This window comes from Gekko japonicus, unplaced genomic scaffold (assembly GCF_001447785.1).
Source record: "Gekko japonicus isolate JY-2015 unplaced genomic scaffold, Gekko_japonicus_V1.1 scaffold115, whole genome shotgun sequence".
NCBI classification, from domain to species: Eukaryota; Metazoa; Chordata; class Lepidosauria; order Squamata; family Gekkonidae; genus Gekko; species Gekko japonicus.
Window position 1 is genome coordinate 1,682,602 of NW_015163095.1, and position 14,023 is coordinate 1,696,624.

General features: G+C 45.3%; 1 protein-coding gene across 1 annotated transcript in view; it reads left to right on the plus strand.

Moving 5' to 3' along the window:
• Nucleotides 1-14,023, plus strand: part of SZT2 (seizure threshold 2 homolog (mouse)) — a 120,463-nt gene that overhangs the window by 80,215 nt on the left and 26,225 nt on the right. Inside the window, exons 37-44 of the mRNA XM_015406564.1 lie at nt 5,674-5,967; nt 6,108-6,294; nt 7,885-7,959; nt 8,173-8,311; nt 9,078-9,183; nt 9,691-9,814; nt 12,811-12,963; nt 13,743-13,845. Coding sequence (XP_015262050.1) covers nt 5,674-5,967; nt 6,108-6,294; nt 7,885-7,959; nt 8,173-8,311; nt 9,078-9,183; nt 9,691-9,814; nt 12,811-12,963; nt 13,743-13,845 — 1,181 coding nt within the window. The remainder of the gene's footprint in view (nt 1-5,673; nt 5,968-6,107; nt 6,295-7,884; nt 7,960-8,172; nt 8,312-9,077; nt 9,184-9,690; nt 9,815-12,810; nt 12,964-13,742; nt 13,846-14,023) is intronic.

Genomic DNA, 14,023 nt, shown 5'->3' on the forward strand with positions numbered 1-14,023 from the left:
CTAGAATATATTTAAACAACAATCACAAAATTCTATACAAAAATGTGTACAAAAAATCTGCATATATAAATGCACAAAGGTAGCTGAAAATGGTGAAATTGATGATGATCTCCGGAATGTTCTACCGTTTCGATACTATTCTTCTTCCGAATGTGGATGAAAGCCTTATGAAATAACATGCAATAACAGTATTATGTGAAGAATCTCTGGTACATACAAAAAATCAATAAAAATATTTTTTCTTTTTTCCTCAAACCTTACATACAGCGACTCTTGGTCTGTTATTTCAACAGGTACATATCAATAATCATCAATTTTCACTGATGTATCTATAAAATGTAACAATGAAATATAACACATCATCGTAATCTGTGCAAAAATAGCCACCATTAATTTATACAAACTCTACAATGTCGAGGGTATACAGTCACCATAATATAGTTGCAAGAGATTCTCTGAAAGAACGTTCCTAGGGCAAAGTGCTTGTATAATGCCTTGCTATGTAAATGTTCTCACAAAACTTTCAATAGTAGGTTGCCAATTTATAAGAGTACAATACAAGGTTGCCATCTTGCAGGAATTACAATGCAAGGTTGCCAATTTATGGGAACAAGGTTTCCAATTTACAGGAATTACAATACAAAGTTGCAAACTTACAGGTATCACTAAACAAAGTTGCCAGTTTACAGGAATTACAAAACCAGGTTGCCAGCTTACAGGAATACAACACAAGGTTGCCATTTTACAGAAATTACAATACGCAGTTACGAATTTACAGGAATTACACAACAAAGTTGCCAGTTTACAAACAAAAATGACTACACTACATCTTTAGAAATAGCAAGCTAAATCCAGAGATGCATTTAGACCTGACGGATAGCAAGTATTAAGTTTGAAAATCCAGTACGCCTCCCTGCGGAGTAAAACCTGACGTATGTTTTTCCTACAGTAACTCTCTGGCTTGACCACCTCCAGCACAACAAATTTAAAATCATCATATCTGTGTCCCTTCGACACAAAATGATCCACAAGTGGTGCTTCTGCATGTTGATGCTTAATCTTGGACTTTTGTTCAAGGATGCGAGTCTTGACTGATAGCATGGACTCCCCAATGTATTTTAACCCTGTTATATTTCATTGTTACATTTTATAGATACATCGGTGAAAATTAATGCACTTGTTGATACGTACCTGTTGAAATAACAGACCAAGAGTCACTGTATGTAAGGTTTGAGGGGAAATTTTTTTTTATTGATTTGTTTGTATGTACATGTACCAGAGATTCTTCACATAATACTGTTATTGCATATTATTTCATAAGGCTTTCATCCACATTCGGAAGAAGAATAGTATCGAAACGGTAGAACATTCCGGAGATCATCATCAATTTCACCATTTTCAGCTACCTTTGTGCATTTATATATGCAGATTTTTTGTACACATTTTTGTATAGAATTTTGTGATTGTTGTTTAAATATATTCTAGCGCAGTTACTTCACAGTTAGTAACACCCTGTCAAGAGTTGGGAGTTGGATCCCCAACCCCATCATCCCATGGGCTCATGCACAGGACCTCTGTCTTTGATGAATTTAATTTCAGTTGACTCTGCTTTAAACAACCAGCCACAACATCCAAACCCTTGGCTAAAACATCTGGGGCAGCATCTGGCTAGCCATCCAACAACAGATATAGCTGGGTGTCATCAGTGTACTGGTGACAATCCAGCCTGAAATACCGTGCCAACTGGGCAAGGTGGCGCATAGAGATGTTGAATAACATGGGAGAGAGGATCACTCCCTGAGAGACGCCGCATACCAGGGGGTAATGCAGTGAAACCCTCTCCCCTAGCACCATCCTTTATCCCCGACCATGGAGAAATGAGACCAGCTACTGCAAGGCTGTCCCACATACCACCACGTCGGCAAGGTGGTGGGACCATAAGTTCATAATCGACCATGTCAAACACTGCTGTCAGATCAAGTAATAACAGCAGTGCCAACCCTCCTCAGTCCAGGTATCTACGGAGATCATCCGTGAGGGCGACCAATGCCATCTCCATCCCATAGCCAGGGTGGAAGCTGGACTGGAATGGGTCCAGGATAGAGGAATCTTCCAGGAAAGCCTTGAGCTACTCTGCTGTCACTCTCTCAACTACCTTATCAAGAAATGGAAGATTCAAAACTTGGCGGTAATTGGCAGAATCAGTAGGATCCAGGGATTTTTTTTAAAGAGTGGTCTCACAACTGCCTCCTTCAAATCCTCAGGAAAGGTCCCTGAGCTCAGAGACAAGTTGATAATATCTGCCGGAGGGGGCCGTATTTCACCACCGCTGGCTTTCACCAGCCATGGTGGACATGGGTCCAGGAGGCAAGTAGTGGGCTTCACAGCACCCATGGTCCTGTCAACCTCATCTTGGGAGAGTTGGCTGAAAGTGGTTTATTACTGGGCCTGAAGACAGCCAAGGAACCTCCAGTTCTCATACTATATCGATATTAGCTGGCAGGTCTTGGTGGAGCAACAAGATGTTATCCGCAAAATAGTTCTTAAAAGCCTCACAGCTAACAGCCACATTCCTGTCTTTTTGAGTACCCTGTGAAAGGGACCTTAATGACCTAACTAACCTCTATATAATAATCCTCTTAGCGTATTGGCCGTTTCCAGCTCTCCCATTGGCTGTGCAATGCGTTTCATCAGCCATTGGCCCATCAGCTGCCACTCAAGAGTACTTGCATGCCATTGGCTGGGTGCTGGGTCTGGTCCTCTTCCCTGCCCAGTTAAGCCACTGTTCCCTGTCAGAATAACTAGCAAACAGCTGTCTCTCCCGACGAAGACACTTCTCCTTCTTGGCTCCTCCGTGGGACTAACTTTTCCCTCAGTGGTTGTTGGTAGGCAACCAAGCTTGGTTCTGTCAGTAAAAAGACAAAGGAAGGAAACCCTTTCCAGGGCCTTTGTGAGGAACTCATTGGGGCCAGTCCTGACTAGGGTTGCCAACTACAGGCTGGGAAATTCCTGGAGACTTGAGGGGTGGAGCCTGGGTCATTATACCCTGCTGAGGGCGCCACAGCAAAGTGACGCTGAGTGCCCATGGCCTTGGCACTCTCCCAGAGCCTCTTTCCTGAGCTCGTTGTATTTATTTCCACAACGGGCCTTATTCCTAGTTCTAAATAATTGAGCTGGGCGGGAGCTTGCAGACGCAATGGAAGTTGCGTAATCTTCTTTGCAGCTTTCACTGCCACCTCACAGGCTTTCATAAACATCCTATAAAATGTTTTTGCGGATTCATCATGAGCCCGGCTCCAAACTCACTCTAGCCATCTCAGCTTCCGCTTCATTCCTCGTACCTCCAGGATATATCAAGGGGCTAGTTTGTTGCAGTGCCAAAGAGGGCATCCGAGTGATGTCTTTGGGGAGTGATCGCATTGATGGTTTCAGAGAGATGGCTGTGCCATTCCTCTACCAGCACATCTAATGTGTCGCCAGGGGGCATTGGATCCCACAGAGCATTCTGCAAACCAGTTGGATCCATCAGTCTCCATGGCTGAGTATAAATCATCTCATCATCTGAGCAGGGAGGTATTGGCATCAATACTCCCTCTAAGTTGTGGAATCTTGTGAGCAAAAATTCTATTTTGTGAGCTACTGGCATTAAAGTCGTGAGCAAGCGATTTGGCTATTGCATAAATTAATTTGCTTTGGAGCCATCCTTCCTGAGCTAGGACAAAAATGTGTGAGCCAGAGGCTAAAAATCATGAGCTAGCTCACACTAACTCAGCTCAGAGGGTACACTGATTGGGATACTCAGCTGAGCCTTCAGGACAAAGTGGTCCAGCCTTGGCACTGCATCAATGGTGTCCAGGTCCACATTTATCCCCATCCCAGAGATCAAATCCAGTATGTTGCTCGCTTCATGCGTGGGAGCTGATACAATTTGAGAGAGTCCCAGTGCTGCCATGGACAATGCTAGGTCTGAAACCTGCAAGGAGGTGGGCTCGTCAGCATGGACATTTAAGTCCCCCAGGACTAAGAGCCTGAGGAACTCCAAGGCCCAGCCCAGTACCTCTGTTGGCATCATGATGGCAGTTAACTAACTCTCTGGACTACACTCCCAGCAATTTCATGTAGGTACTGAATAACATGGGACATAGACTAGAACCTTGGGGAACCCGATAGCATAAATACCGTGAGTCTGAGCAGCTATCCCCCAGAGACAACAAAGCACATTGCAACCAGGACTCGTCCCTGCCACATAGACTAGAACCTTGGGGAACCCGATAACATAAATACTGTGAGTCTGAGCAGCTATCTCTCAGAGACAACAAGGCACATTGCAACCAGGGCTCGTCCCTGCTAACCAGTCCACTGAGCCATGAAGCTGCCTTATACTGAATCAGACCCTTGGTCCAACAGGGTCAGCACTGTCTGCTCAGACTGGCAGTAGCTCTCCATGGTCTTAGGCGGAGGTCTTTCACATCACCTATCACCTGGTTCTTTTTAACTGGAGGTGCCAGGGATTGAACCTGGGACCTTCTGCATGCCAAGCAGAAGCTCTATCACTGAGCCATGGCCGCTCCCAGAATATACCACAGTTAGTGACACTGAAAACTGCTGAGAGGTTCTGCAGAATCATCAGGGTTGCACTCTCTTTGCTTCTTTCCCAGCACAGGTCACCTGCTATGGCAGGGTTCCGCAAAGGCACTCTCCTACTCGATACTGGCAAGTAGGTCTTTCAGCCTGGCAAGTTCATCCAAGACCAGCCCCATATAACCCTAATAACTTTTGTGAATGCATAGAGAATGTCACACTAGCATTTCCACACACTGAGCTTGAGGCTGAGAAGCAGTAGTAGGGAGGGGACCAAGCCACATGCAGCTATATAGCTATGGCTCGCTAAGACAGCAGGCTGTTTGCTGGGGCAGTGGGGGCAGAGCTGGGAAAGGTTCAAGTTTCCCCAGAGAGAGAAGAAAGAGGGAAATGAGGAGCTGAATGGTGTGCCACCCCCTCCCCTCAAAGCTCACCTTCCTGAGCTGGAAGGCTACAGTTCTCTTCTCCCCCACGCCATTGTGAGAAGTCCATTTATTCCTACTTCCTGTCATTTAATCAGCATTTAACCTGTAAGAGGACCTGTACTCTTATTCCATGAGTACTAAGCTTATTCAGGGGTCTTTGGTGAGGTAACTTGTCAACGCCTTTTGGAAGTTCAAGTATATAATACCTACTGAATCACCCTTACCCACAGGCTGATTAACCTTCTCTTAAGAGGTTGGTATAGAAAGTGACAGCTGGCTACTAAGACCAGCCACAATTTGTGAACACCTACGTTGGGGTAACCAAGGCAGTTTCCGTTCCAAAATCAGGCCTGAAATCTGATTGAACTGCATCCAGGTAATCAGTCTCATTCAAGAAAGCCTAGAGGTTTCTAACCACCACTTGCTCAACCATATTGCCCCAAAGAGGGACATTTTCTACTTGGTGATAGTTGGGCCAGACATTTTCTGGATACAAGGAAGCCTCCTAAAAGAGGGGCTTCAAGATTACCCCCTTCAGGGATAGTCCTTCACTGAGGCATTTTAGCACTTTTGAGAGCTATCTGGGCAGTATTCTCCAGCACCCTTGTAGCTGGGGGTTTTTTTTTGTTCATTGCCAGTGGAGCTTCATCCCATTCTCTTCTTGCAGGAGTTCCAGAGAATGACCTTACCAGGCTATGTGCTCAATGCTGAGGGGAATGATTTCTACTATGTTTCCATCAGTCGACTGCATGCCTCAGTAGGTGGGCCCAGCCCTCCAGTGACACTTGCAAGCACCATGACAGGAGGCGGGTGTGATAGCAGCAACAGGACAGAAGACTCCTTGCCTTGTTCCACTCCCCCTGAGGAGGCGCATGGTTCCTGGGCATGGCCAGGAAGTGAAAGCAGGACTGGACTGGAGACAGGAGAATTACTGGGAATGAGTAGCCTGGCGCACGGTGAGGTAGGGCTAAGTAAGGGCATTTGTTTCAGATGAGAAGTGGCAGTGCTCATATTGCAGGGATGATGGCTGGGAAGGGTACCTTCTAGACTGCATTCTCATTTGTGATTAAGCCTTTCTCTATCCCCTTCATTGTGACGCAGCTGTCAGAGGAAGGTTCAAGGCTGGAGCAGGCCAGTACTTTGGAGCGTGGCTCTCTGGATGAGGAGTCTACTTTGACCCAGCCGCAGGCCTTGGTTTCCTCCTCAGAGAATTGGAACAATGATAAATCACCCTCAGCAACACCATCTGTAGCAAGTCTGGCAGACTCTGTGACCACAGGCAGGGGAGGTGAGGAGTTGCCTTCAACTGGATAGTGGAATGGGGACCAGGTGTACAAGAGAGCAGGGTTTGAGATACATGAGATTGTTTGAAATGAGCTTAGACTAATTGAAATCATCTTGCAAACTAAGTGTTTACAATGTGACAAAGAAATTCTTACTATGAAAAAAAATTTTTCCTAGCATTTAAAAAAATTAGGATTTTGGTGGCCATATTACCCAAGTGCTTACATTTTTCCTGTTCCATTCCATGATATACAGCAAGCTGTAATAGTATAGAATAACTAATATGGCAGTTTTAAAAAGTCATTAATTCACAAGGTCACTGTAAGTTGGAAGCAACTTGACAGCACTTTACACACACACACACACAGTGGCTGAATTTTTCATGGCCTTGTGAGCCACAGTGGAACAAGGGCTTCCAGCTGATTGTGACAGACTACGGGTGATTGACGGTCCACCTGAAATGACAAACCAGTATAGATTCTCATCTTTTTGCCAAGACTAGAAAGTTGCAAGTTGGCTGTTTTACTTGTTAGAATACATACCAGGGTTTCAAGTGGATTGTTTTATATTTTGTTTGGAATTTGGCTTATGGTAAAGATCTTCAGAAACTGTTTTCATGCCTGACTAATTGTCAGCCATTTTGTTCTGCTTAGGCCATATATTGAACCTGGGTGAACCCTGGGGGATTAATTTCAGTTTTCTACTCAGCTACTTGATCTATTGCTGCAAGTTTTGCTGAGTTTTTCCATGTGTCTTCTTTCTTTTTAAAATAGTTTTTATTTATTTACTGGTCCACCTTTTGTACAGAGGCTCAATGCAGATATTGTTGGTCTGTGCAATTTTATGTTTTGTTTTGTGCAGTTCATCCACTTGCTATTTTTAATGTTATTCAAGCTCTTCTTTATGTAATGCAGTTCAGAAATTGAAAGGGTCACATTCAAAATGGCAAGTAGCCCTTACTGGTTCTCTCTTTTAATTTGCAAATGCTGTCCGGACCTTAAGGACTGCTTGTTTTCACTCTTATCATTATTCTTAAGACAACAACATTTGCTTTGTTTTATAATGTATACAATTTGCTGTGACTGTATGTTGTAGGAAGCAATGCAAAGACACATTTTAAATTGTTTGTTGAAGAAAAATCTCCCTTTCAGATGTCTGAAGTGTCAGTGTTAAAGCTGGCTGTATTTGCAAAGACTCACCCTTGCCCTTCCTCTCCTAAGGGTGTCTGTTAAAGTGCTTTTCCTTGTTTCTCTGCTTCAGTATTGATTTTTCTGTTATCAAAGCCCTTTTAGTGCAGTTGGGGCCATGAGATCATAAGCGCTAAAGAGGCTGCTGTACTTGATTGCTTCATGACATGAAGTCAGTCTTGTCTAGTTTCTTTTATCAAACAACTCATGCATCAGCTGGAGTAAAAACAACTTTGCGTCAAGCGTGGCATCCTTCTTTTGTAAGCCTATTTGTTGATGTCTGGACTGTAAACTTCCCCCTGAAGGGCTTGAGATGAATCTCTGAATCATAGTAAGGGGATAATTTGTGAACTCAAAATGTCATAGAGGGCAGTTTGTCAGTAGCTTCTGACCTCTCTTCCCTACAGGTTGTGGGAAGCAGCATCCCAGTCGGGTGCAGAGCCTGGTATCCAGTCAGGGTAGTATGGATTCTGATCTCCTTGGTGAGTGGGTGAACTGGATCATCCTTGTGCAGAAACTAAGAGAAAGATGTTTTGTGGGATAGGTACAGTCAGGATTTCATTGACTAAGGCCCTAGGGACTGGCTTTGTATGGAACAAGGGGCTCTCCAAAGGCCTTTTTATCAGCCTTCCATCAGGATAGGTTGGCCAAGCCACTCAAAAGATTGGGTGTGTGTGTATGCATTCCTTTTCTAGGGTACGATGGTGGAAGCAGTGATTCCGAATGCGAGGAGGCAGTGATAAGTGACCTGGAATCCAAGTGCCCTCTCATGCCTGATTTCTGGCTGATCATAAAAATCCACCAAGATCGAGTGGAAGTTTGTTCTCACACACGGTAACAGTCTCTTCTTCTATCCCTTTCCAGTACCCCCTACCAGGGATTCTGATTCTCAAGAGGATGATCATGGCTTTTACACAGGAGGTCTCTCTAACCCCCCCCCTTTACTTCATCTTAGCTAAGGACCACAGCTGGCTTCTGAGCTGTATTGTTGCTTGCTCTGGCCAACTCCTGTGTTAGCTGCTCTGTGACAGTGCAAGTTGTTTTTGCTGTATCTGAAGATTTATTAAAATATTAAATCCAGTCTTTTTTCTTGTGGGTCAAGGCAACTTACAGTTCCAGAAGTTAAACAAAATGCAGCAAAGCCCCATTTACCCTCCTCCGAAAGGAAATGTCTGCAAGTTAAACTCAATTAAAAGCCTTCACAAATAAAACGGCCTTCCAGCATCTCCTAAAAATTTTTTACGGACAGTGCCACCCTCTCCTTCCCTTCTCAAGGATAGGAACAGGGCCTGTACGGAGACCAGCTAGTCTCCTGCCACCCACCCTGTGTCAATAGGTTCTCAATTACTTTCAGTGCTCAGTTTTCAATATATGTCACTACGCTCGGTCTTTGACAGAACAATCCTAAGCAGGTCTACACAGAATCCTACTCAGGTCTGTTCAAGGGGGCTTACTCCCAGTAAGGTGTCCTTAGGATTTCACTGTGAGTCATGTAATAGCAGATGATCATCTTTTTCCTGTACATCTTGTTGTTGACAAACATGGGAGCTTCGCAGGGTTTTCTGACCCTATGAGACTTTTTCTTTTCCTCTTAACACAGCAGCTTGAGTGCAGTGAAAGCAACCCTGAATGAGGAAGGGGAGTGTGTACACCATCACCGTACTGTGGTGAAGAAAGTTGGAGAGATCTGCCGCATTGTTAACCAGGTAACTGTGATACATTCAGGCTATTGCTGTTGTCCCTTTAGATGGCAGAAGTATCTTCCTACTAGTTCTCAGCATGAGTATGGTCACCAGAGCCCAAGAAAAGAGAAGAGTGCAGGTGAAACAATCTGTAGCCAGCAAAGTCAAATTCTGCCATGTCACTGCAAGCAAAGTAAATTAAGAATTATGCACATAATATCTGAGAAACTGTAATGAGATCTATTTTAATCTTGGAGCTTTTGAACAGACACGGATTTGTCTTTTGACCTTAATCAAGAGAACTGGGAAACTGACATTTTTATGTGGAAATTTAAGGCTTCCTGGTGCTGGGTAAAGGTACTCAATTTTGTGCAGTTACAGCCATCTAGGCTCTAACATAAGGCAAGTATAGTTTCAGACTTTGCCTTATAAGTTGTGCCAGCACTACCAAGCAGCAGAGATGGTGGCCAGGTCGACCTATGTAAGGAAGCATTCCATTCCATCATTGCTGTTCTCTTTCTTTGTCTGTAGCGGCTGTTGCTACAGGATCTGCACGATAGCCACATTTGCAATTCTCTGTTGGTCGCTGAGAGTGAGGAGGACATCTGGAAAAGTGAGACACCGTATACGTACCGGCAACGCACTGGGCCTGATGGTAAGAGCTTTGAGCAATATCTGTATTCAAAATATACTATTTATATCATCATGGCTTCTGTGCAGTCCTATATGGAACTATGCACGCACAGACCAGCCACAGAGAGGGGTTCTCCAGCTTCCTAGCGCTTTCCAAGCTGCAGGAGCACTCCTCCCCCTCCTGTCCAGAGCTGGCATTTCCCGCCCAAATTGGTATGTGACAGGAGCTCCTCCCTCAGTTTTCTCTTCACTGCCCTGAGGAGAAGTTCTTTCTCTAAGTGTTCCTTGTCTGGTGCTTCTTCATCAGTTTTTTCCTGGTATTTAGCCTATTTTTTTAGCATCACCTTCGCTTTCAATTGTTGAGGGGGGATAGCTTTGTTTTAAAAGCCTAATCGGATGACAAAATGCTTGAGGTTCCATCTCCACTGCTGGCCTTGGTTCCACCTAGGGCCAAAGGCCCTATCATCGGAGTTGGATACAGCATCAGCGCAACCATATCAGTGGGGCCCCTCACAAGCACCTTGTTTTGTTTGCACCCCATGTTCTTACCTCAGTGAGTTCCTTGAGATCAACAGAATCCTTGGCAGCAGCCATAACAATGGGGTATGCCTCCAAAAGCCGATGGATCCGAGCAACGTCTAGTTCCATAAGCATCAGGCTCGCCCTCTGTCATCCTTGGAACCATGCAACTTGGACTCAAAAGAGGCCATGGTTGTGACCTGCACTATCAGTTTCACCCCCAGATGACACCCTCGGTTCTCACTTGCCCATCTCACCTATGGAGGACCTCATAATGTATTCTGAACACCTCTTGAGGATGGGTAAAGCCTTGGACCTAGATGTTGTGTCTTTGGATCCAAAGGCAACGGATCCTGTCCTAAAGGTCCTATATACGGGCCCTGTGGCCTTTCCCATACTTAAGGGTCTGGTTGACATTTCCAGTAGAATTTGGTTAAAGCCAGTGTCCATCCTCGCTGCTGCTAAAAAGCTGAAGAACTTATATGAGATAGATGGATGGCAAGTTTCTGGTTCAGCATCCCCTGGCAAATTCTGTAGTGGTGACGATGCTTTCCTCCAAGCAGAGGGCAGGTGCTCAAGCCTTATCTCTGGACAAAGAAGGGTGCAAACTGGATGGATTGGGGAGGAAGGTCTACACATCTGGTGCTAGGATCTCAGGATCCATCAGTGGCTATTAGCCACAAGGTATAGATAGGAACCCTGGGGCAAGTGATGCTCTGTATTCTTGGTGCTTGGGAGGGGGGGCAACAGTGGGAGGGCTTCTAGTGTCCTGGCCCCACTGCTGGACCTCCTCATGGCACCTGGTATTTTTAGCCACTTTGTGACAGAGTGTTGGACTGGATGGACCATTCGCCTGATCCAACTTTGGCTTCTCTTATGTTCTCTTATGTTATGTTCACTAATTTTATGGTGATAATGGGGAGATACCAAATGTTCCTCTGGGAGTGGATGGTACAGTACCTTGACCTCCTCCCTAATGATAGGAAATCTTTGGCCAAGGTCCTCTATGCAGAGGATGTGAAGCTTGGCAAACAACAGCTAAATGTCTCCCACCATACCTTTGATTGTTGAGCCAGGGCCATAGCATTGTTCTTTGCAGGCATTCATGGCTCAGGTCATCCACCCTGCCCAATGATAAGCAGGGCCAGAGTGGAAAACCTGCCCTTTGAGGGCAAAAAGCTTTACAGTACGCAGACAGACAGCATCCTAGAGAGAATGTGCAAAAATAAGCTCACTGCAAAATCCTTAGGGCTGACAGCAGCTTCACCTTCTTCTGGGAGGCCAAGGTATTTCCCTTGGCACTCTTCTCAGTATGGCAGGCCCTACCGTTACCAGCCCACCCATCAGCCACAGCAGCCGTATCTCCCTTCATACCCCCAGCAGCACCAAAGCAGGGAACAGCAGGGGAAACAGCATCCTAGCCTCTCTTGGGAACAACCTAGCAGAGGAAAATCCTTCATGTGACTAGCCAACATAGCCCTCTTTGCTAATAGGTTGTCTCACTTCATTCATGGTTATTCCTCTATCACTGAGGATAGCTGGGTGTTGTCTATAGTGGACAAAGGTTATTTTCTTGAGTTCATTTCTACTCCCACCTTTAGTCACCTGCACTGTTTCCTCCCGAGTCACCTCCCCCTGGAAAAAGGACCATCAGACAGGTTTCATTTGCAGGACGCAACCAGGGGTTTGACTTGAGGTACTTCCTTATTTAAAAAAGGGATGGCAGAATGAGACCCATTTTGGATTTAAGGGGCTTGAATAAAATGTTAAGAGTTGCGAAGGGCAGAATGATATCCTTGCAAAATGTTCATCAAATGGTCTTCCATGCAGGCTCATATCCCGCCCTCCTGTCCCCCATGTCGGCTGCTCTGTGTAATGAGCCACACTCTCACAGTGGCAAATGGAGGACTGAGTGAGGAGCACTCCCCCCCCCCCCGTCACATGCCAGTGTGGGCAGGAAATGCTGGTAGCAGGCTGGGAAGGTCTAGAAAGCGGGAGAACTCTCTGTGGCTGGCCTGTGCATGCACAGTCCCATGTGTGCCAGCACAGAAGACCATTCAAGGAACAGCAGTTACAGGTAAGTGTAACCTTGTTTTTCTTGCCAGCATGCTGAACCTCACAGCTCAACATCTCTGCCCTTCCCCCCACCACTATGGCATAGCAGTGTCCTCATGTCCTTTCTGGTGACACTGGAGAGGCAGGCACCCTACAAACCACGGAAGCAAATTCTCTGGTTTCTTTTTGGTCATGACCTGGTAGTATCTTCTGTAGTGACCCCTGGAGAACCCTTTCCATTGCCCTGTGAGCAGTGATGTGCTACAACACCTCTCACCACAGGACCAGTAGGTTCCTTTGTCAGGGTACTTAAGAGACCTTTATTTCTTGAGCATGAAGGAAGAAAGGCAGATGGCAAGGCAGTCTCTGTGCTAAATGGGTGAGCTGACAGTTAGATCTATCTTTGGAGAACTTGCACATTGACTATCCTTTTTCTCTGTCCAGATTACCCTGGAGAGGAAAGCTACCAGCCTCGTGACTACCTGGCAGCCACCATGCAATTCATGCCTGGACACTTTGCGTGTGATGCAGTCTGGAGCACCATTATCCATGTACACTCGCGGCTCAAGATGGGGCCCAACATGGGTGTTGCGCGTGGTGGGTGACTCAATGCAGGCAACACTTCCTAGTAGGAAGGATTACAGGGACCCTCTAGGGAACTCTCCTCTGTTCCCAGGCGGCAAGTTCTGCCCTGTCGTAGTGCCTCCTTGGCTGCAGCCTGTTGGTGACACAAGTAATTGCTAGAAGTATAGTGAGAGCTGGATTAGCAAAAGGGGTCAAGTCTGGCTATGAGGAAGGACTAAATTGGAATACTGGCTAGGCAGCACTGCTGTAAACTCCTTAGAGAAAGGATGAGATAATGGATTAAATGAGCCAGACTAATAAACTCATGTTATCAAAGAGAAGCAATTTTATCAAGAAAGTAAAGCAAGCTTTATTATAAACTCTATGCAGTGTAGCCATTTATTAGAGGCCTAGGTGGTTCTCTCCTTGCAGGCTGAAAAAGCTGTGTAAAAACTGCTTTTAAGACCTCTGCCTAAAAATTTAAGTAACCCCCCCCCCCAAAAAAAGCACTAGATACTATTTGTAAGTAGCCCATTTGAAACAAATAATTTTTCCCAGTGCTTTAGTTTAAAATATATGTGGATTTGATATTTTTATTGAATATATCTGATACCCATTTTATGAAAAACTTCATAGGCTTATTATTATGACATCAATAAGAGAGTATGGACAGTGGTCAGAGCCAGTTGTGAAAATAAGCTGAATTAATGTTAGAGATGCAGCACTGAAGGCAGCATTTGTGTTGGAGCTACCTGTGGGTGGGATGTTGGGCCAGCCCTTGTGGTAGTTAGCTGTTTCTCTCTTTCCTGCAGCCATCCAAGCCCTGCGCTCTGTGCTCAATGCCTTCTCAGTTGTTAACAGGAAGAATATGTTTGTTTATCAGGAGCGCTCAACCAAGTCTGTTTTCTACTTGCGGTAAGAGTTGCAGTGCCCTGGCATAGCTGCTTCCATTGTGAGTTCCCAAAGCTAAGACATGCTTCTATCTCTCAGTTCCCACACCATAAGCAGAGGAGACACAGTCCCTTTATCTCCTCTGCTGCTGATTCAGTGGAGCCTCTGAGATAGTCTTAAGCTCAGCACCTTGATTTACCTT